The sequence below is a fragment of the Lipotes vexillifer genome, unplaced genomic scaffold (assembly GCF_000442215.2).
Source record: "Lipotes vexillifer unplaced genomic scaffold, Lipotes_vexillifer_v1.1 scaffold1469, whole genome shotgun sequence".
Lineage (NCBI taxonomy): Eukaryota > Metazoa > Chordata > Mammalia > Artiodactyla > Lipotidae > Lipotes > Lipotes vexillifer.
Window position 1 is genome coordinate 670,162 of NW_006770161.1, and position 23,332 is coordinate 693,493.

Consider the following 23,332-nt stretch of genomic DNA (forward strand, 5'->3'; position numbering starts at 1 on the left):
CATCCACTCTGACAGTATTTTTTAATTGGTGTATTTGGACCATTCACATTTAAAGTGATTATTGATATAGTTGGATTCATATCTTTCATGTTTGTTTTCTGATCCTTGTGCTTGCTTTCCTCCCCCCCCCCCCCCTTTTTCTTTTCTGGTTTTTTGAGCATTTTATCTCTTAGTATGTCAATTATACTAAAACTTTGTTTTTTAAGCAATTGCCCTAGAGTTTGCAATATACATCTTATACTAATCTAAGTCCACCTTCATATGATACTACATGGCTTCCTGTGTAGTTCATAAAATATTTCATAAAAGAATATTCTCAGTTCATCCCTCCTGTCCCTGATGGCATCACTGTCATTCATTTCTCTTTTCCATATGCTATAATCACTCAATACCTTGTTACTGTTATTAAATATATTTTAGATTAATTAAGAATAAGAAAAATTAATGATTTTCTTTTACCTTTTCTTGTTCCATCTCTGATATGCTTCCTTTCTTTATGTAGAACTGAGTTTCTGACCTGTATCATTTCCTTCTTCTTGGAAGAACCTTTTTTAACATTTCTTCCAGGGAAGGTCTTTTGGCTATGAATTCCCTCAGTTTTTGTTTATCTGAGAAAGTCTTTATTCCTCCGTACTTAGAAAAGGATTTTTTACGTCTAGAAGTTTAGATTGGTCCTTTTCTTCAACACCTTAAAAATTTCACTCCATTCTTTTCTTACTTGCTTGGTTTCCGATGAGAAATTCTCTATAATTCTTATCCTTGTTGGTCTATAGATAGGGTATTCCCTCCCTCCCCTTGGCTTCCACCCCCTACCTTTTCTCAAGATTTTCTCTTTGTGTTTTGTTTTATGGAGTTTAAGTATATGATGCCTAGGTGTAGATGTTTTGGTATTTATCCTACTTAATGTTCTCTGAGATTCCTGTATCTGTGTATGGTGCCTAATTAATTTTGGCAATTTCTTGGCCATTATTACTTCAGATATTTCTTAAGTTCCATTTTCTCTTCTCCTGGTATTCCAGTTCCATGTGTCATATACATTCAGAATTGTCCCATAGTTCTTTGGTATTCTATTTTATTCATTCTTTTTTCTCTTTACATTTCAGTTTTGAAAGTTTCTATTATCTTATCCTAAAGCTGGCTGTTTCTTTCCTAGGTTGTGTCCAGTCTCCTGATGAGCTCATCAGTGGCCTTATTTCTGTTATATTATTTTTGATATCTAGCATTTCCTTTTTATTATTCATTAATGTTTCCATCTCTTTGTGTATGTTACCCACCGTTCTTTCATGTTGTCTACCTTTTCCATTAGACTCTTTAAAATGTTAATTACATTTATTTTAAATTCCTGTTCCTATCATTCCAAAATCTGATTTGAATCTGATTCTAATGTTTGCTTTTTCTCTTCAAACTTCCTTTTAGTGTGCCTTTTAATTTTGTGTTGAAAACTAGACATGATGTATCGAGTAATAAGAACTCAAATAAATAGGCTTTTAGTGTGAGGTTTTATGTTAATTTGGTCAGGAGTTGATCTGTGTTTAATGTTTGCTGAATCTTTAGATGGCAGAGCCATCAAATTCCTCTAATATCCTTGTGTTTTTCCTCCCCTGTCTTTTTGGGCATCTCAAAGAACGCTTCCTTAGTTGGAGTTTCTGTCTTGCAGCCCTTTCAAATGTAATCTACTATTATACTGGAGCCCTATTAGTGTGTTAAAGTATGGAAGAGGGGAAACATTTTATACTCTTATGATTAAGTCACAGCCTTGTGTGACTTAAGCATCTGTGTCCCTGGGCTGTGACCTTCTTAGATATTTCTTAGCTTTTCTCATTTATGTGAGACAGGATGACTAGAAGGGGCTGGAGTTGGAAAATGCCATTCTCTCATGTGGTAGAAGACTGAGGTTTTTTCCTGGAGAGGATGCCATTTTACAGATAATGCTCTGGGCATATTTTACAATGGTTACTTTCTCTCTTCTCATGCCAGAGCCATGAGGGGATTTTTCTGACTGTTCACCATGAGGATCTTGTGGGGTTCCTAGAGGTAAAACACATGAAAGTCTGGGGGTATCCCAAAGACTGTGTCCCCCAGGAGTTTCACATCTTCAAGCTAGCCCACACTCAGCCTCCAACAATTCATCAAAATGACCATTTAAATATTTCTACTATTTACTGGCTCTAGTGGCTTTTGTTCCAGGTAAGCAGATTTTGGCTGTGACTCTCTGGATTCACCCATCACTCCGGATTTCGGGGTGGCAGTTTGCCCTGCAAACTCAACTCTCTGTTGTGTCCAAGAAAAGTCATGGATTTTCAGTTTGTCCAGCTATTTTCTTATTGTAAGAACAGTTGTGGTGACTTCCAAGCTCTTTACATGTCTGAGCTGAAACTGAAAGTCCTAGAACTTCTTTAGTATGTTAATGTCTTTGGTTTTCTCATTTCTCCTTCTCAGTTTTTAACCAGATGGGTGTAGGTCAAAACTGGTACAAAATTGTCATATTAGGAGCAAAGATAAAAATCATAATTTTTGCATTAAATGGTATTGAGAAATGGATATATGAACCGATAGATGTTTGGGTTGGTAGATAGCTAGATTAATGAAAAGGTGTTTATCCTTCTACCTTTCTTATGATTCCTGGATAATTCATAGGTATTTCTGACTGAAGAATATTGGGATATATCGGTTTAGATGAGAAATTGGCAAACTTCCTTGAAAAAACAGATAGAAAAATATTTTAGGTTTTGCAGGTCAGACTGTCTCTGCTGCAGCTGCTCAACTCTGCCATTATAGTGCAAAAGCAGCCATTGATAATACTTAAGTGAGTGTGACTATGTTTCAATAAAAGTTTATTTACAAATATAAGCTATGAGCTGGATTTGACCTGGGGGCCATAGTTTACCAACTCCTGGTCTAGATCAGTGATAGTTAATTTTTATTCTATAGCTCTGGTCTAGTACTGATTATCAAGAGATGCTGGCCATGTTTTATTTGCATATATTCTATTATGTTCAGATATTGAACCATGTTGCAATGAATATTTTAATATATTAGTTAGAAGGGTTCTAAAAATTTTAAGGTTTAAGAGGCATCATAGGTCAAGGCTCAGTTTATGAGAGTGAAAACAATCTCATGTTTGCCCTGAAAATGTGATTCATATTGATTCAGAATAATAATAAAAAAGTTCCCAGTAAGTGTGTAGTTTGTTGGTTTTAAATTGTCTATTTTTATTACTTTACATAATCAGTTAGGCATGACAGGTATTATGAAGGTGGATGACAGAAACATTGCCCAGGATCAATAGATGGTAGGGCCAGGACTACAATCCAAAGGCAATTTGACTTCTAGGGCAGAGCTCTTTCAACATAATATATTGTATCACTCATGTCAACTGGAGGTGGAGTCAGTAGATTGAATATTAGCTTTGTTCAGAGGCTAATTCTGGGACATTATTCTTAATAAGAAAAGTAGGATTATGTTCATTATTTCAAATAATTTTGTGCTGGGCGTTATTTCAAAGCATTTGGGAAGGCAGAAATAGATTTATAAGTTACTAAAATAAATCAGACAAACAATTTTCCATAAAAATTATGGAATAATTAAGTTGAAAGGGATACAGAGTGTTTAATTTCAATGATCTAACTTTAGAGGCAAATAACTTGAGACCCAGAGAAGCTAAGTGACTTGGGGGCCAGTGTAGTTTAATAAAAGAGCATGCAATATATGTAAATTAAGCCATCATGCTGTATGCCTTAAACTTGTACAGTGATGCATGTCAACTATTTCTTAATAAAACTGGAGAAAAAGAGCATAGTACTGGAAGTTCATAATAGTAGTAAGCTAGAGCCACATTGGGAGAGTCAGTTGTTAAATTTTCAGGAATTTTTGTGAGCTGGTTATTGAATATATTCATGATTAAAAATATATAAAAACTCAAATTATATTAAAAACAAAGATTTATATGATCAAAATGCATCACTTACTGATTATTTTACTATATATTTCTGTTGTTTATGCTCTTGAGGTTATTTATATCTAGTGTATCTGTATGGTGGAAGTGCTGTGTAGTGGTGTCCTACCCAACTCTGTTCAGTGAAGTGACATTGATAGCTTTAAAATGACCACAGGGGAGTATTTACACTACAGAAATTGGCAGATGCTACAAATAACACTCTCTCATCCCTTCCCCACCGCTGCCATGCCTCAAGCTGGTTAATTAATATTTGCCAGCATATCATTGACCATGACTTCTGTGTTATATACTTGTCTGTTTATGTGCCTGGCTTTGCTGCAAGACTGTGAGTTCCTTGAGGTTGTTCCTCATATCCCTGGTACCCAGCACAATGCTTGGCATATAGTTGGCAGACAAATTTTTGTAGACTGAATGGGTAGACTTTATATTCATTCAGTCCTCGATTCAAATCCTGGCTCCATGTGACTTTGTGTTTATTAGTAAAATGAGGATAATAATACCAGTCTTGCATGATTTTTGTGAGGATTAATGAAAAGATCCAGATATCTGTCTGGTACATAGTAGGTGTAAAAAAGTAGTCAACATTTATGATTATAACTTAAGAAGGAGACATAAATGCCATTAGGGTCCAGACTTAAATATGCAGAGAGCTTTGTATTAAGTATTTGACTACAAATGGGATGAGAATCAAGAATGTGGCAGTGTTATTTTTGTGAGTGTACATACTTCTTCTCCTTCCCACACAAAATAATGGGATATATTAAAAGGAATATGATATATAAGAGGCAGGAAGCAATCCCTCTGTTGTATTTGGCTTTGTTCAGGCTCTTATTACAGTATCATGTCCAGTTTTACATTGCTCATTTTAAAGAGGATGTCAAAAAACTATATGTAGCATGTCCTGGGAAGAACCAACAACTATGATTAAAGGGATAGAAAATAGGTCCTTTGAGGCAAGTTTAAGGAATTGAGTTTGTTTATTCTGGAAAGGAGATGGTGAAGGAGTTACTTAACTATTTTCAAGTACATGAAGGGTTATTATAAGGAGGACACTCTCATGTTGTTCTGCAAATGCACAGAGGACCGAAAGAGGAAATCGACTTATTTCATTTAAAGAAAATTGTGTTAAACACTGAAATTGACTGTCAGGGGATGTCATGGAATCTCCATTTTTGAAAATATTTAAAAAGAGCAGCAGCAGATGGTTATTTATTGAAAGGTTTAAATGTTTGACCTCATGAAAGTGACAGGCAGAATTGTAGACCTTGAAGCTTTTTTCACCTCTATGATATGATTTTCTTATATTTTATCGAAACTTACCAAGCATACCCCAGATATCTCATTGGAAAACCACTTACAGTTTGATAAAATTATTCTTTAGCTTGCATTGTATCTTAATTGCTGGATTTATCTTGAATGAAGACATTAAGTATTATCTGTCTGCTAATACCTAAATTGAAGTTAGATACAAACAGTCCACGTTTGTACTTTTTATACTCTATTCAACATATCTATTACTTAACAGTGTTCATTATTAATACTTATTAAAGTAGTATATTATAAATATTCTGTAACTCTTTTGCAACAGGGAATCCTCTTGGTATATGATATTACAAATTATCAAAGCTTTGAGAATTTAGAAGATTGGTATTCTGTGGTGAAGAAAGTGAGTGAGGAGTCTGAAACTCAGCCACTGGTTGCCTTGGTGGGCAATAAAAGTAAGTTATTAGTGTTTATTTATATATAGGAAACTTTATTTGTCTATCCTGTAGTTTTTATTCCTAAAAAAAATTGATGTTTGGAAACATAAATAGATACTGTTTTCCTGGAGTGAGCAAGTTGAGGAGAAAATTCCTAAAGATGTGTACAGTCTTTTCAATAACAGTTTGATGCTTGATCTATCGTAACTGCTCTGCCGCTTTGGCCAATTCCTTGTTAAGGTAAGTTCTGTTCTGCAGTGTGTGTGTGTTTTGGCTTCCTGTTGTCTAAGGAAGCAGCGTGGACTATTAAGAACAGCAACACAGCTGCAGATTTTATGATATTACACTGCAGCTTCAGCTCTGCCCCAGAGATTTTGAGAGATACATTTCATTAAATGGTACCCTGTTCTAGGGAAGGAAGCAGTGTCTGCATGGAATTTTGTGTGCAGTGTTCCTTGCTCTCAGCGCTCATAAACTTCCTTTTCTAAATTTTTGAGGTTTGTTCTTAAATATATATTTTTTTTTTGAGAAAGAGTATATTGGGAGAGGAGTGGTGCTTAGTAAAATGATGGATAAGTAATTTTTGAGATCTGTCTCTTGGGCTATGATATACAGCATATAAAAATTATAAGACTGAATTCAGTACAGGATTATTATTTGGTTCATAGTCCTGCAGTGCATTTACTCTGGTAAAGGGGACCTTAATAAGAGTTTTCAAATATATAAGATATGATATTACCTAATCTTCTACAACCTATTTGAGGTCAGAAAAAGAGAAAATGAATTTAAATTATACCATGGAGGATTCAGGTCAGGAACTGTTTCCTGACTATAAGCTTTGTTAAATCAATACCCAAGTATACTACCAAGAGAATTGTCTTCTCCAAAAGTCTTTAAAAATGCAGTGCATTTTTTTTGTCTATAATTGTTTAGGAAATAGTACTTCCTGAAGGACCAAGCCATGATTTCTTCATTATGTGGTTTTGCACACTTAGATGAACATTTAATAAATCCAAGCCTTACTTCAAAACCATTACAAAACAGGTGTGAATATCATTTCTCTGAAGAGTTAAAAATATAAATTTTATAATACTTTCTAGAAAACAGTATCACATATCACAAAATGGATGGCTTGGGTAAAAGAAACATTTTTTTTTTTAAAGCTTTAGTTAAATTTTGCTCATCTATTTTTTAGATCTAATTGAGTGAATCAGATGCTTTTCAATTCATTGAAATCCTCCTTTACAAATCATAAGTTTTGATGAGCTTAGGTTCTGTTTCTGAGTGCAGCTTTTCATTTTAGGAGATCATTTGTTAGTCATTCGTCATGTCACCAAAGCATTGGTTTATATTATAGTTAGATTTCTGCTTTATTGGAGGTTTCCCGTCACCTTTTGGGAAATTATAGAGTAAGGGAGTGATGGGGGTTGGGATTTGTTTTCATTTCTTTCAGGATATAATCTAACTACATCTGGAGTAATGGTATAGTGGTGCACAATTATATACATTATGTTATGTGTTTATGCTATCCTGTGAGGCCTCCTCCATTGGTCACTGTCTAAGACAGGATGTTAGGCTAGATGGGCTGTTGGACTGTGCTGGTGATGCCATTCCTGGGTTTAAAAAACAAACATATATATAATTATATGAATTTATGCAAAAAACTGTTACAGTGTTATGTTTGAGATATAATTGCATGAAAGTCAAAATAATTTTTTCACTTTTGGTTTAGCTCTAACCCCTTTCTTGTATTTATAATACTCTTTTTCAGAATATGATCATATAATAGAGTATGCAGACACACAGAATGTTACATGTGTAAAATTAAGTGATTAGAGATGAACATTTTCCTGGATATTATTTACTGCTGTCACTGGCTCAGTTTCATATGATCAATATGATCATGTAGTGAATGATCTTACAATTTGTGTTTACAAGTTGATGTTACATTATAGTAGTATGCACTCATTTTCTTTTTTGGGAATATAATTATATTAAAAAGCAAAGACTTTTTTTATGAGCAACATCAAACTAATTAAAGAGATTTTATTAAGAGTTTCTATATCAAGGGCCTCATGAAACATTGGAATGTTTTCCAAGTCAAGGAAGCAGCTCCCAGATTCAGAGAATGTTCCAGATGGCAAGGCTTTCACAGTTGTTTCATCTGACTTTTTTCATTCATCAGATGAGTGTTATATTTGTTCAATCTATTGTTTCTTTTTATTCCTCTTTTTCTGCTTTCTCTTGAGTTAATTGATCATTGATTATTACATTTTATTTCACCTATTATACATATTATATATATATTATATTTTTAGTTGTTTCTTAAGATGCTCACTATACATCATTAATTAGTCTACCTTCAAATAATAGTATATCTCTTCGTGTGTAGGATAAGGAACTTAAACATTAGTGTTTAATTACCTCCCGCCCCAATCCTTTGTGTTATTATTGTCAGATATATTTTTACATATTCTATAATAATTTTTGCTTTAAACAATCATTTAGCTTTTAAGAGCAATTAAAAATAAGAAAAAAGGTACATTTTATTTTACATTTACTTATTACATTGCCAGCACTCTTTATTTATCTGTTTAGATCCAAGAGTCTGTTTGATAGCAGATTCTGTTTGAAGAACTTCCTTTAACATTTCTTTTAGAGTAGATCTATTGACAATGAATTTCCTCAATTAAAAGCAAAGATTTTAGATACTGGTTAAAGGCAAAGCAAAAGAAGCATGATGGGAAGACGTTTGAAGCTGAATTATTATGATCATTATCTATACAGAGTCATCATCTGCCTAAATGATCTTTTAAAAATTCGTTATTCTGTCCTATTCTTTGCTTGAATAGAAAGCATATGTTGAAAAGAAGTATGTGTAGGCTATGAAAATATTGGCAGCAGTAGCCAACTTTTAGCCAAAGTTTAGCAAAAAGATGGGATACAGAGAAAATTTCCATACAAAGAGTGTGTGTGTGTGTGAATTTGTTCCATAGTAAGAGCTTATAATTAGTAAGTTATAAAATCATGTACTTTTTATTAAAATATGGTAAACTCTCAGAAATTTGGGCTGAGGATTGAGAATAGTTTTAGGTAAAGATGAATTACAGGTTTATTTTTGTAAAAATTACATTATATTATGGTTTAACTAGTGTAGGTTAATGATATAGGCAACAGAGGAAGGGACTTGCTTTAATGAAATAGAATTGATAATTAGTAAGTTAATTATTTCAGTATATAATACTTAAAAGTATATAATATATTTGACCCATGAACAACACAGGGGTTAGGGGCATAGTTCCTTCCTGCAGTCAAAAATCCACGTTTAACTTATAGTTATCCCTCTGTAAACTCTGTTCCTTCTTATTCCCGGTTCTGCATCCATGGATTGAATCAACTTCGGATCATGTAGTACTGTAGTATTTACTATTGAAAAAAAAATCTGCATGTAAGTGGACCTGCACAGTTCAAACCAGTGTTGTTCAAGGGTCAACTGTACTTAAAACAAATTAATTTAATTTTATATTCAATTCTAAAAGGTTATAAAACAGTAGTGTTATTTCTTTGTACTGTTTAAGATTTTAAATGAAGTATTGAGTCGTGGTTAAGATCAGAGGGTTTTAAGTTTAGACAGACTTTGCTTACAAGCCCAATTTCTTCACTTATCAGCAGTGTAACATCAGACAAGTTATGTCTTTAAGTCTCAATTTCTTCATCTGGAAATAAGGATAATGGTTTCTGTCTGATAAAGTTGGTTTAAGGATTAAATGAGCTATTACATAAAAACACTTGGAACACATCTCCTGTACACTGTAAGTGCTCAATAACAGTTATTATTATTACTCATAATAGCCTTTTAAAAGCATGGACTATAGCTTCAGTGAGAAAGATCACAAGTTACAAATTAGTACAGCTGACATAGATATTTTACAAAAGTAGCCTGAAGAAAATGGTTCCTAGAGAATTCCTTTGTCACCATCTTATTCCTTGCTTTTTACCATGATAGTTCTCATGCTGTGTGTGGAGTAGGGCAATTCATTCAGAAAACATTGTCGAGTGCCAGCTATGTGTATTCAGCTAGCCATTGTTAATTTATGCAAAGGTTGAACCACAGAAAGTGCTTAAGGAGTGATTGGGACCTGCTAATCTGGGTCTTAATTTTATTCTTTTTCTCTACCATCTTCAAGTTTTCTAGGAATTTGACTTTGTTTTGTTTTGTCTGGTTGTTGGGATTAATAAATAAAATTATGTTCAAATTTCCGTGGAAGGCCCTACTTTTCCCTAGTGAGGTAAAAAAATATTCCATAGTAACTTTCAAAATGGGAAAGAGGGAGGATTTCCCTGGTGGCACTTTGGTTAAGAATCTGCCTGCCAATGCAGGGGACACAGGTTTGAGCTCTGGTCCGGGAAGATCCCACGTGCTGCGGAGCAACTAAGCCCGTGTGCCACAACTACTGAGCCTGTGCTCTAGAGCTTGTGAGCCACAACTACTGATCCCGTGTGCCACAGCTACTGAAGCCCTTGCACCTAGAGCCCATGCTCCACAACAAAGAGAAGCCACCACAATGAGAAGCCTGTGCACCACAACGAAGAGTAGCCCCCGCTCACCGCCACTAGAGAAAGCCTGTGCACAGCAACAAAGACCCAATGCAGCCAAAAAAATTAAAATAAATAAATTTATTTTAAAAAAATGGGAAAGGGGTAAGTCATCTACTTATTCTGTGTGTTTTGTGGAAGTTCCATTGGAGTTTGATGATGTCTGCAGCTCCAAGTACAGTGCGTTTTCTGATCGGCTATGAATATAGCCACATAAGCACCTGGAAACAGTTATATTACCATCTAAGGCAACTTCTGCACCAGGCTTAATACCTGATTTCCTGGACTTGAAGGTCTTGCCTCCCAGCATCGGGGTACTCTCACTTGATCAGAGCCTGTGCTGCAGAACCTAGGGATTTTCAATATATGACCACTTATTACAGGTGCACCTGACCATGGCCCAACACACAATCATCAACTCTCATGTGAACTATGGCACTAACTTCCTAACTCTTCCTCCTGCTCTTAGATTTGATCTCCTAAATCCAGTTCCCAAATGGCAAATCATACTGTATGACTTCTCTCCTTAAAACCCTCTAGTGCTTTCTCATCACACTAGAATGAAATCCAAACTCCTTATCCAATTTCATCAAGCACAGGGTTATCTGGCCCCTACCTACATCTCAGACCTCATTTTCTACTAAATGCTCCCTTGTCCACTATATGTGTAAGGCACATTTGTCTTGGCTGGCTCCATTTTGTCATTTGGATCTCATCTTAAATGTCATCTCCTCAGAGTTGCCTTCTTTGACCACTCAAATCTAAACGAGTCATCAAGTCCCTTTTTGTCAGGACGTTCTGTTTCAGTTATTTGCATAGTCTCATTGTCATCTGATATCATTTCTTGTTTGCTTCTTGTCTGTCTAAGCTCTGTGAAAGCTAAGGACCTCATCACTTAGAACAATGTCTGAATGAATGAATACCAAATGAGTGAATAAAAGCCTTTTCAGGAAGACGCTCTTGAAATTAAAAGTGTATATGGCCTGGGATATGTTATTCAGTGAAAATGGTTTTCTTAATAAGGAAAAATACATAGTAGGTAGCAAGGAACTTATTAGATGGCCTTCAGGCCCAACTGGCCTAGTGAATTCCACTCTGGTGAATAATGTCGGAGTTTCTTAAGAAACACATTGAAGTTATATTATGCTGGGTCATGTTAGAGATAAAATGTCATAGATTTTATATCATGACTTTAGGTTAAATAAATCTAAAAAAATTAAGAATTTTGCTTCATTTTCTTGTGACTCTTACATACTGGTAGAAACTTATACTTTCAACTTTTTATTTACAAATTTTAAATTTGTGTGTTTAATTTAAAAATCAGAGTCTGCACTCAAATACACTTTTAGTTTTTCTTTCAGTGTTTCAGGGAAAGTTCAGATTAAAATGAAATGAACACTCAGGAATATTAATTTTTTAAAGATTAATTTTATATTCAATCCATGTTTTATAACCACATGGCATTTTAATTTGTCATTTTGTTATTTTCTGTCTTTAAGCTGTTATGTTTTCCTACTATCTGATCCATCACCTAGTTTCTCCCCTGACTAGCTAACATTCTCAGTTGGATAGATTGTAAACAGAAATCAACAGGGTTGCATAGGAGCTGCCCCCTTCCTGATTTATAGCATCTTAGTTAGTGGAGGGGTGGTGGTTATCAGTAACTTGTATTGGGAGTAGGAATTATCATGCTCCAGTATAGAGTGGATGGATGAATGATTTCTACTCTTAAAAGATATTAAACAGATCCTTTCCCAAATAAAGACTAATAACTCAGATTTTTAAACAATCTTCATGACAGATGAGGGCATAGAGAAGAGTGCATCAACACTAATTAACAATGTTGAGTGTATATTCTTCTTAACAGTGATTGATTGTTCTTGGAGTACTATCTCTGCCCAGGAAGTGATGTTTTACACTGTGAGGTTCAAAGGTTACATTTTAATGTACCCTGTAAGTTGTGTTCCCTGAACTCCATGGAAATGTATTAGTAAAACAAGTAAATTTTAAGTTGAAAATTTTACTGATGCTCTCAGTAAAGTTATCACAAGGCTTTTAAAGACTATTCTTTATTCTTCATAATAGATGAGTATAAGAGATGGCTTTATGTCCAGCTTTAAGAACTTTATGGGAATTTACATGAAAGTACTTACCTATACTGCGACTCTTGAGTTTTCAAAAATTCTTATTGTATCTGGAGAGTGGAAATGTGAAACTATGAAGTAAGTAACATTTACTTTGATTCCTGTTTTGAAGGATTCATATCAACTTCTATAAAAGTGAACAAGTGAGTCATTATTACCAGTTTGTTTAAAAGAGTTTACAATTTATAAAGCATAAACAAAAACTCTTTTGAGGATTTGAAAAGTTTATTCTGTTTATACAGTCTAAATTATAACATTCTGCCCCTTACCCATTTACTTTAATATGGTTCTTTTTGTTCTGGTGATAGTAATCCCCAAAGTATCAGACCCAAGTGTCTTTTTCAGATGGACCTAATGTTTCTGTTGCTTCATTTTTTTTTTTCTTTTTGCTTTTTCCTCTCTTTATATGTAAATTTGTCAAATAGAGCTATGACTATGTACATACTGGAGGATGCTGGTAGCATCTTATTCTGATACTGGTAGCATCAGTGTTCTGTATACTGAGTGAGAGAGTATTTTAATACATACGCCTACAGCTGTTCTCTTATGTGGTATTTCACACTCCTACTGTACTTTAAGAACACTGATAGTATTTCAAGTTTAACTGGTTGAGTAGTTTTATCACATTAAATGCATAAGCTTGCATTCACACTGGTGTTGTGACTGATATATTGGGGAAGAAAATGTCAAATAAGTGCTTTTTCATAATACTAATCAGAAACTATTTTTCACCTGACAGTTGTTGCAGTGATGTTATTATGTCATTTCATAGTTACTGTTTTTTTAGTTGGCCTACTTTAAACCATTTTGGCAATATTACAGTTTACTTAGCTTGAGAAATTTAAGGATTTTGTGGTTTTGTTTTGTTTGTTTTGGGGAAATTGTGTAAGCATTTCGGTCATAGCAATCTGTTTATATGATTTCTGTCTGTCTTTCATTGTCATGACAGAGAAAGTGTATTAAATGCTAAAGAAAGCATAATCCACCTGTTGTTTCTTTTATGATGACTCTCTGATTTTAAATTTTAGAAGAAATTAATCATTAAATATTAATATTTAAAAGAATACAGCTATAAAAACTTTGTGAAAAGATTTGAGATTTTTATTAATGTAATTTAAGCCCCTTTAATGATTTATTTTACTTTATATTTGCTGTGATTGTTTAATAAATCCAATATAGATTAAAAGAACACTATAGTGGGGATCAGAAAACTTTGTCCTGCTACTGTCATTTTATCTAGCTACATTACCTTGGCAATTTATTTAATCACTTAAGATGATCCTCATGTATAAAATAAGGGGATTGTACTAGGCAGTCATGAGCACCTTCTATTCCTAAAATATGATGACCCAAACTATGTTTAGTTGTAAGTCTGATTAATTGAACATATTTGTTGCCATACAATTTTAAGAGAGTTTAACTTTTCATGTGATTGAAATCCTGTCTTCTTATCTTTGCACAGATGATTTCTTAGGCTCATTTTATCATTCAGTTATTAGATTATTAAGTATCCATTTTCTATATACATGAATAGGTGCATATACCTAATAACAATAAATATAACCAAGATTTATTGAATTCTTAGTATTTGCCAGGCACACCCTGGAAATATGACCAACTTTCAAGTGCTTTTTGGGGCTCTAAAAGTAGCATTTCTTTTTTTTCTTTGAAGTATAGTTGATTTACAATATTATGTTAGTTTAGGGTAAACAACATCATGATTCAATATTTTTATAGATTATACTCCATTTAAAGTTATAAAGTATTGGCTATATTCCCTATGATGTACAATATATCCTTGTACTTATTTCTTTTATACATAGTAGTTTGTACCTCTTAAGCCCCTACCCTATCTTGCCCCTCTTCCCTTCCCTCTCTCTACTGGTAGTGACTAGTTTGATCTCTATAATGTTCTGAAAAAGTCACCTTTTTTAGAGCAGAGTTTTTTATTTTATTTTTTTACCGTTTGGAATTATGTAGGTGTTCTGTAACTAAAGCTCCATGAAGGCAGAGACTGTCTACCTTGTTCACTGCTGTGTCTCTAGTATCAAGCTCAGTCCCTGGCACACAGAAGATGCTCAATAAATAATTGCTATGAATGACTAGAAAATTATTAATTCTCTACCTTAGTAAAAGATGAAACTATGGAAATTTTGAGATGATAAAGAGAAAATAATACTGTTTTTTTCGCCTAGCTTTTGTAATACTGTGAGGCTAGGTTTTTCATCTGGAAGAGGCATATAATAACAGCCTCACTTGGTGCTTATGAGTTACTACTACATAAGATCATGTAAAATGCCTCTGACATTACACACACAGTTCTTTTGAAAACAAAACTCTTAGCCCTCATTGCTTAATTTTCATTCAAAATTTTAATTTTAAAATGATGAGAAGTGGTATTTTCCCTTATGGATATTTATTTTATAGTGTGTTCTAGCACCTTAATATCTTTAATATAGAGACAGTATAGAGTAGTGGTCAAGGACACAGACTTCTAAGTAAGACCACTTAGGTTCAGATATGGGCTCACTTATTTAAATGTGTGACCATGGTAAGGTACTCACCCTCTTTGTACCTTAGTTTTGTCATCTGTAAAATGGAAATAACAATAGCACCTACCTTATAAGGAGGTCGTTATAAAAATTAAATATATATAAAGCTCCTAAAACCATGCCTGGTATATATAGGTGCTGTATGTGTTAGTTGTTGTTATTGTATTTCCCACTCTTTCTCCAGATCCTCTCTTCTAGTTATGGGTAATGGGAGGAGGTATTGCCAAGTCTCGTATTTTTTTAATTTAAGGATTTAAAAATCAAAAACATTAAAAATTTTGTGAAATGTCTTTGAAATACATAAAAAAATGATTAAAATTTTGGTTTTAATTATTGTTTGGAAGCCACCCTTCACTTAACTTACAGTTTAGAAGTATAATTTTCTGAAAAAATATTTAAATTCTATTAATGGAGGTGATATAATTTTGATATTCAATCTGAATGGTGAAAGCTGGTGTACAGTTGCCATGAATTTTTATCTCGTTTATTTTGCTTTTGTAGACATGTGTCTAATAAAAAAAAAGATGCTGCATAAACCATCGTTGGAGTTTGAATGTACTTCTGTTTTTGGTTGAGGTATAAATGTTATTTCTGGCTGTGTCCTTCACACTTAGTTCTTCTTACAACAAATGGAAAGGCCTTAATTGTACCTAAGGGAATAGTTAATCCACAGTGGACATATGGTGGACAAAAGCCGAGTCTAGTAAATGAAATAAAATTATAAATGGTAAAGATTTGAATGCTTACAAAGTCTGGCAGCTATAAAAGATAGTGTATTGTTTGAGATTAGCAAATTTTCTCTGAAGCATGATAGTAATAATTCTTTTCTTGGTGTGTTTTTGTTGTATATTTATATGTAAATTCGACTGAAAGACATACTCTCAACTTATGTATAAAGCATATTTGTCTTTTTTTTTATTGTTCATTAAGCTTTGTGATGTGACTTTGACGTCAGTAATAAAGGCTGATGATATCACATTTTTGGAGAGTTACTGCTCTTTTGATTGGGGGCAGTTAATTAGCATTAACCCAGAACAGCTCTTGGGCTTTATGGATTTGAGCATTATATGTGGTTGCACTGCTCCAGCAAAAGGTTAAGTATTAATGGAAAATGGTCACAGCCCTTTTACTTAAAGAAAACATGTTACTTGTAAGTTTTCTTTTGATTTTACTTTTACAGTTACATTGAATGTCTTCATTCATTTAGCCATCCATAAAGCAAATATTGTTGCACATGCGGTGGATAATAAGTCTTTTTAGGACTACTTGTGTGGCATGTCACAGATCATTAACTGCAAGTAACCACCTGACTTGAGGGAAGCCTGGAAGCATCATTATAGTGAAATAAGCTTTTATTTAGGTATCACTGCAGCACATTGATTTATTGAAATGTCACCAATTGCTACTGTGAAAATATATTCTCATTATCATTCAGGGAATGGTAAAAATTAACCACTGTATACTGTAAAAGATATATATTGCTAACAGTGGAAAAAATAAGAATAAATATTATGGTCTGTATTTTTCTAATAATTAAAGAATTAATTAGATGATTAATTAGGCTAAATTAGGTAATTCTTGTAGGATGTTTTCACGTCTATGTGTGATTCTATACATGTGTTAAAGGCATGTTCTCAGTTCTTTCTAATTTGAAATACCTTAAAATTAAGCAGCATAGAAAGATAATAGCAAACTTAATATAACTATTGTATTTAAGACAGTCAATCCATAAAGTAATAAGCTCTTTCTGTGAGCACATGGCTGCTTCCTAGGCACATATATCATGAATCCAGCTTTCAGGAGACTTGTCTTTTTGTGGAAGTAAGATTAACATAATGGACAAAAAGTACAAAAGAAAAACAACGTATAGTTTAGCACTACTGTATCAATGAGAGGGAAAGGATTAAGAGGAATGTAGACCTCAAACTGAGTTTTTGCAAAACTGGTAGGGTTTGGATACATCTTGTTATAGGTAAGTCTTGAGCCAATTCAAGGGTATCTCTGCATTTGGAATTTAATGTTGGCTTTAAAAAATTTTTTTAAATTTATTTTTTATTGGAATATAGTTGATGTACATTGTTCTGTTAGTTTCAGGTGTATAGCAAAGTGAATCAGTTTTACATGTATTCACTTTTTTTGATTCTTTACCCATATAGGTCATTACAGGGATTGAGTAGAGTTCCCTGTGCTATACAGTAGGTCCTTATTAGTTATCTATTTTATATATAGTAGTGTGTATCTATCAATCCCAATCTCCCAATTTATCCCTACTCTCCTTTCCCCCCTGGTAACCGTAGGTTTGCTTTTTACATCTGTGACTCTATTTCTGTTTTGTAAATAAGTTCATCTGTACCATTTTTTTTGGATTCCATATACAAGTGATATCATACGATATTTGTCTTTCTCTGTCTGACTTCACTCAGTATGACAATCTCTAGGTCCATCTGTGTTGCTGCAGATGGCATTATTTTGCTCTTTTTTATGGCTGAGTAATACTCCATATTATATATGTACCACATATTTATCCATTCCTCTGATGATGGACATGTAGGTTGCTTCTATGTCTTGGCTATTGTAAATAGTGCTGCAATGAACATCGGGGTGCGTGTATCTTTTCAAATTATGTTTGTCTCCAGATATATGCCCAGGAGTGGGATTGCTAGATCATATGGTAGTTCTGTTTTTAGTTTTTAAGGAACTTCCTTACTGTTCTCCATAGTGGCTGTACCAATTTACATTCCCACCAACAGTATAGGAGGGTTCCCTTCTCCACACCATCTCCAGCATTTGTTGTTTAGATTTTTTGATGATGCATTTCTCTAATAATTAGTGACGTTGAGCATCTTTTCATGTGCTTTTAGGCCAACTGTGTGTCTTTTTGGGAGACCTCCTAGAGTAATGAAAATAAAACCAAAAATAAACGGGACCTAATTAAACTTAAAAGCGTTTGCACAGCAAAGGAAATCATAAAACAAAAAGACAACCCACAGAATGGGAGGAAATATTTGCAAACGAAGTGACCAACAAGGGATTAATCTCCAAAAAGAGCTCATGCAGTTAAGTATCAAAAAACAAACAACCCAATCAGAAAATGGGCAGAAGGAGCAATCCCACTACTGAGCATATAACCTGAGAAAACCATAACTCAGAAAGATAGATGTACCACAGTGTTCATTGCAGCACTACTTACAATAGCCAGGTCATGGAAGCAACCTAAATGTCCATCGACAGATGAATGGATAAAGAAGATGTGGCACATATATGCAATGGAATATTACTCAACCATAAAAAGGAACGAAATTGAGTTATTTGTAGTGAAAGAGATGGATCTAGAGTCTGTCATACAGAGTGAAGTAAGTCAGAAAGAGAAAAACAAATACCATATGCTACCACATATATATGGAATCTAAAAAAAAAAAAGGTTCTGAAGAACCTAGGGGCAGGACAGGAATAAAGATGCAGACATAGAGAATGGATTTGAGGACATGGGGGAAAGGGGAAGCTGGGATGAAGTGAAAGAGGAGCATTGACATATATACACTACCAAATGTAAAATGGATGGCTAGTGAGAGGCTGCTGTGTAGCACAGGAAGATCAGCTCGATGCTTTGTGACAACCTAGAGGGGTGGGATACGGAGGGTGGGAGGGAGGCTCAAGGGGGAGGGGATATGGGGATATATGTATACATGTAGCTGATTCACTTTGTTGTACAGCAGAAACTAACACAACATTGTAATGCAATTATACTCCAATAAAGATGTAAAAAAAAAAAAAGAAAATGGGCAGATCTAAATGTTGGCTTTTTTACAAAAAACAAAAAAATCTCCTAAGAACTCATTTTAGAGTTTCTTAAAGTATGAGTTCCACTTCCATATTTCGGTGTTTGTTTCCATGCTAGGAGGATCTAAATAACAAAAAGTATTAGAGCCTGTATTCGTTTGCCAGGGCTGCCATAACAAAGTACCTCAAACTGGGTGGTTTAAACAACAGAAATTTATTTTCTAACAATTCTAGAGGCTAGAAGTCTGAGATCAAGGTATCTGTAGGGTTGGTTTGTAGATGACTGTCTTCTCCCTTTATCTTCACATGGTCTTTCCTTCGGGCATATCTGTGTACGAATCTCCTTTTTTAAGGATCGCAGTCATGCTGGTTTAGGGCCCATCCATATGACCTCAATTTTACCTTAATTACTTCCTTAAAGGCCCTATATTGAAATAAAGTCACATTCTGAGGGTCTGGGGGTTAGAACTTCAACATATGAATTTGAGGGAGGGCAGGTTTGACATAGTTCAGCCCAAAGCAGAACCATTATGCTTTAATATGTTAGAAGTAAATCTCAAAGAATCAGAAGTTGAAGCTAGAATAATAGAGAAATCTTCTGATTTTATTATTTTATTTACTAATGAGGAAACCAAAATAAGAGCTCTTTTGAAAACGTTATGAAAATCAATGGACATTAAATTTGTAGACCACCTTTGAATATTTAATATATGAAACTGTGGATTAGTCAGATTATTTGAATAACTTTTTGTTTGTTATCAGAATAAAATGTACATACTATGCAAATTATTGGAAGAATGCTTCTAAAAGCAAATGGTGCCCTCCTCCTTTTTGTTCTGTTCTGGTACTTCTCAAATTATAATGGAAGCCAAAGGAAAGGAAAGTGAGTTGATTTACAGAAATAGAATATCACATATGACTTTTAGAACCACGTAGGCATACGTTGAAAATACTGTGGGTTCAGGTCCAGACTACCGTAGTAAAGTGAATATCACAACAAAGTGAGTCACACAAATTTTTTGGTTTCCCAGGGCATATAAATGTTATATTTACACTATACTGTAGTCTGTTAAGTGTGCAATAGCATTATGTCTAAAAAAAACAACATACATACCTTAATTAAAAATACTTCATTGCTAAGAAAACACTAATCATCTGAGCCTTTAGCAAGTTGTCGTCTTTTTGCTGGTGTAGGGCCTTGCCTCGTTGATGGCTGCTAAATGATCAGGGTGGTAGTTGCCAAAGGTTGGGCTGGCTGTGGCAATTTCTTAAAATAAGACAATGAAGTTTGCCTCATTGATTGATTCTTTCCTTCACAAACACTATCTCTTCTGCATGCAATGCTGTTTGATAGCATTTTACCCACAGTAGAACTTCTTTCCTCAGACATAAAAAAGAATGAAATACTGTTATTTGCAGCAACATGGACGGACCTAGATAATATTATGTTTAGTGAAATAAGCCTGACAGAGAAAGACAAATACTATATGCTATCACTTATATATGGAATGTAAAAAATAACACAAAGGAATATATATGTATACATGAAACAGAATCACAGATACAGAAAACTTGTGGTTACCAAAGAGGAGAGGGAAGGGAGGAGGGACAAATTAGAAGTATGGAATCAACAGATACAAAATACTATATATAAAATAGATAAGCAATAAGGATTTACTGTATAGCACAGGGAATTATACGAGTTATCTTGTAATAACCTATAATGGGATATAATCTGCAAAAATACTGAATTACTATGCTGTAAACCTAAAACTAACACAATATTATAAATCAACTATACTTCAATAAAAAATCAACAACAAAAAATAGTCACCTGACAAAGAAAAAAAAATTGGAGTCAGTCCCCTTAAACCCTACTGCTGCTTTATCAACTCAGTTTATATAATATTCTAAATCCTTTCTTGTCATTTCAACAGTCTTCACATCATCTTTACCAGAAGTTGATTACCTCTCAAGCAACCACTTTTTTTACTTATCTGTAAAAAGCAACTCCTCATTCATTAAAGTTTTATCATAAGATTGCAGCAATTCAGTCACATCTTCAGGCTCCACTTCTAGTTCTAGTTCTGTTGCTGTTTCTGCTACATCTGCAGTTACTTCTTCCAATGAAGTTTTAAACCCTTCAGAGTCATCCAAGAGGGTTGGAATTAACTTCCATACTTCTGTTAATGTTGTTATTTTGACTTCTTCCCAAGGATCACTAATGTTATTTAATGGCATCTAGAATGATGAATCTTTCCAGAATGTTTTCAATCACTTTGCCCTGATCCATCAGAGGAATCACTATCTTTGGCAATTATAGGCTTACAAAATGTATTTCTTGGATAATAAGACTTGAAAGTTAAAATTACTCCTTGATCTATGGGCTATGGAAAGGATGTTGTATTAGCAGGCATGAAAACATTAATCTCATTGTGCATCTCCATCAGAGCTCTTCGGTGACCAGGTGCATTGTCAGTGAGCAATAATATTTTGAAAGGAATCCTTTTTTTCTGAGCAGTAGGTCTCAACTGTGGGCTTAAAATATTTAGTAAACCATGTTATAAATAGATGTACTGTCATCTAGACTTTGTTGTTCCATCTAGGAGCACAGGCAGAGAAGATATAGCATAATTTTTAAGGGCCCTTGGATTTTCAGAATGGTAAATGAGCATTGGCTTCAACTTTAAGTCATGAGCTGCATTAGCCCCTAACAAGAGAGTCAACCTGTCCTTTGAAGGCAGGCATTGACTTCTCTCCAGTTGTGAAAGTCCTAGATGGCATCTTCTTCCAATATAAGGCTGTTTTATCTACACTGAAAATCTGTTGTTTAGTGTAGCCACCTTCATCAGTTAACTTAGCTAGATCTTCTGGATAACTTGATGCAGCTTCTCTATGAGCCCTTGCTTCACCTTGCACTTTTATGTTATGGAGATGGCTTCTTTCAGTAGACCTCATTAATCAACTTCTGTTAGTTGCAAACTTTTCTTCTGCAGCTTCCTTACCTCTCTAAGCCTTCGTTAGTTAAAAGAGAGTGCTTTGCTTTGGATTAGGCTTTGACTTACGGGAATGTCTTGGCTGGATCATCTTCTATCCAGACCACTAAAACTTTCTCCATATCAAGAAAAAGTTTGCAAATTATGTGACCAACAAGGGCTTAATTTCCAAAATACACAAACAGCTTCTACAATTCAATAACAATAAAACAAACAACCCAATCAAAAAATGGGCAGAAGACCTAAATAGACATTTTTCCAAAGAAGGCATACAGATGGCCAATATGCACGTGAAAAGATGCTCATCATTGCTAATTACTAGAGAAATGCAAATCAAAACTACAATGAGGTACATATATACAATGGAATATTACTTAGCCATAAAAAAGAATGAAATAATGCCATTTGCAGCAATAAGGATGGACCTAGAGATTATACTAAGTGAAGTAAGACAGAGAAAGACAAATATCATATGATATCACTTATATATGGAATCTAAAAAAAATGATACAAATGAACTTATTTAGAAAACAGAAATAGACTCACAGACTTAGGAAACAAACTTATGGTTACCAAAGAAGAAAGGTGGGGGGGAGTGATAAATTAGGAGTTTGGGGTTAACATATACACATTACTATATATAAAATAGGTAAACAACAAGGACATAGTGTATAGCACAGGGAACTCTGCTTAATATTCTGTAATAACCTAAATGGGAAAAGGATCTGAAAAAGAATAGATACATGTATATGTATAACTGAATCACTTTGCTGTACACCGGAGGCTAACACAACGTTGTAAATCAACTGTACTCCAATATAAAATAAAAATTTTAGAAAGTAGTAGAAAAGTTATTAAAAAATAACTGCAATGAGTTACCACCTCTCACCAGTTAGAATGACCATCATTGAAAAGTCTAAAAATAATAAATGCTGGAGAGGGTGTGGAGAAAAGGGAACCCTCTTACACTGTTGGTGGGAATGTAAATTGATACAGCCACTATGGAAAGCAGTATGGAGCTTCCTTAAAAAACTAAAAATAGAACTACCATATGACCCAGCAATCCCACTACTGGGCATATACCTAGACAAAACTATAGTTTGAAAAGATACATGCACCGCTATGTTCATAGCAGCACTGTTTACAGTAGCCAAGACATGGAAACAGTCTAAATGTCCATTGACAGATGAATGGATAAAGAAGATGTGGTGCATATATACAATGGAATATTAGCCATTAAATAGAATGAAAAAACGCTGTTTGCAGCAATATGGATGGACCTAGAGATTATCATACTAACTGAAGTAAGTCAGAAAGAGAAAGACAAATACCATATGATATCACTTATATGTGGAATCTAAAATATGGCACAGGTGAACATATCTGTGAAATAAAAGCAGACTTACAGATATGGAGAACAAACTTGTGGTTGCCAAGGGGGAGAGGGGGTGGGGGAGGGAAGGACGGGGAGTTTGGGATTAACAGATGCAAACTATTATATATAGGATAGATAAACCACAAGTTCCTACTGTATAGCACAGGGAACTATATTCAATATCCTATGATAAACCATAATGGAAAAGAATATGAAAGAGAATATATATAT

The 23,332-nt window shown here is 34.2% G+C and overlaps 1 protein-coding gene across 3 annotated transcripts in view; it reads left to right on the forward strand.

Annotated features, from left to right (window-relative positions):
* RAB28 (RAB28, member RAS oncogene family) overlaps nucleotides 1-23,332 on the forward strand; it is a 94,486-nt gene that overhangs the window by 16,373 nt on the left and 54,781 nt on the right. For all 3 annotated transcript variants that reach the window (XM_007446042.1, XM_007446041.1, XM_007446040.1), the window contains exon 4: nucleotides 5,547-5,676. In XM_007446042.1, coding sequence (XP_007446104.1) covers nucleotides 5,547-5,676 — 130 coding nt within the window. The remainder of the gene's footprint in view (nucleotides 1-5,546; nucleotides 5,677-23,332) is intronic.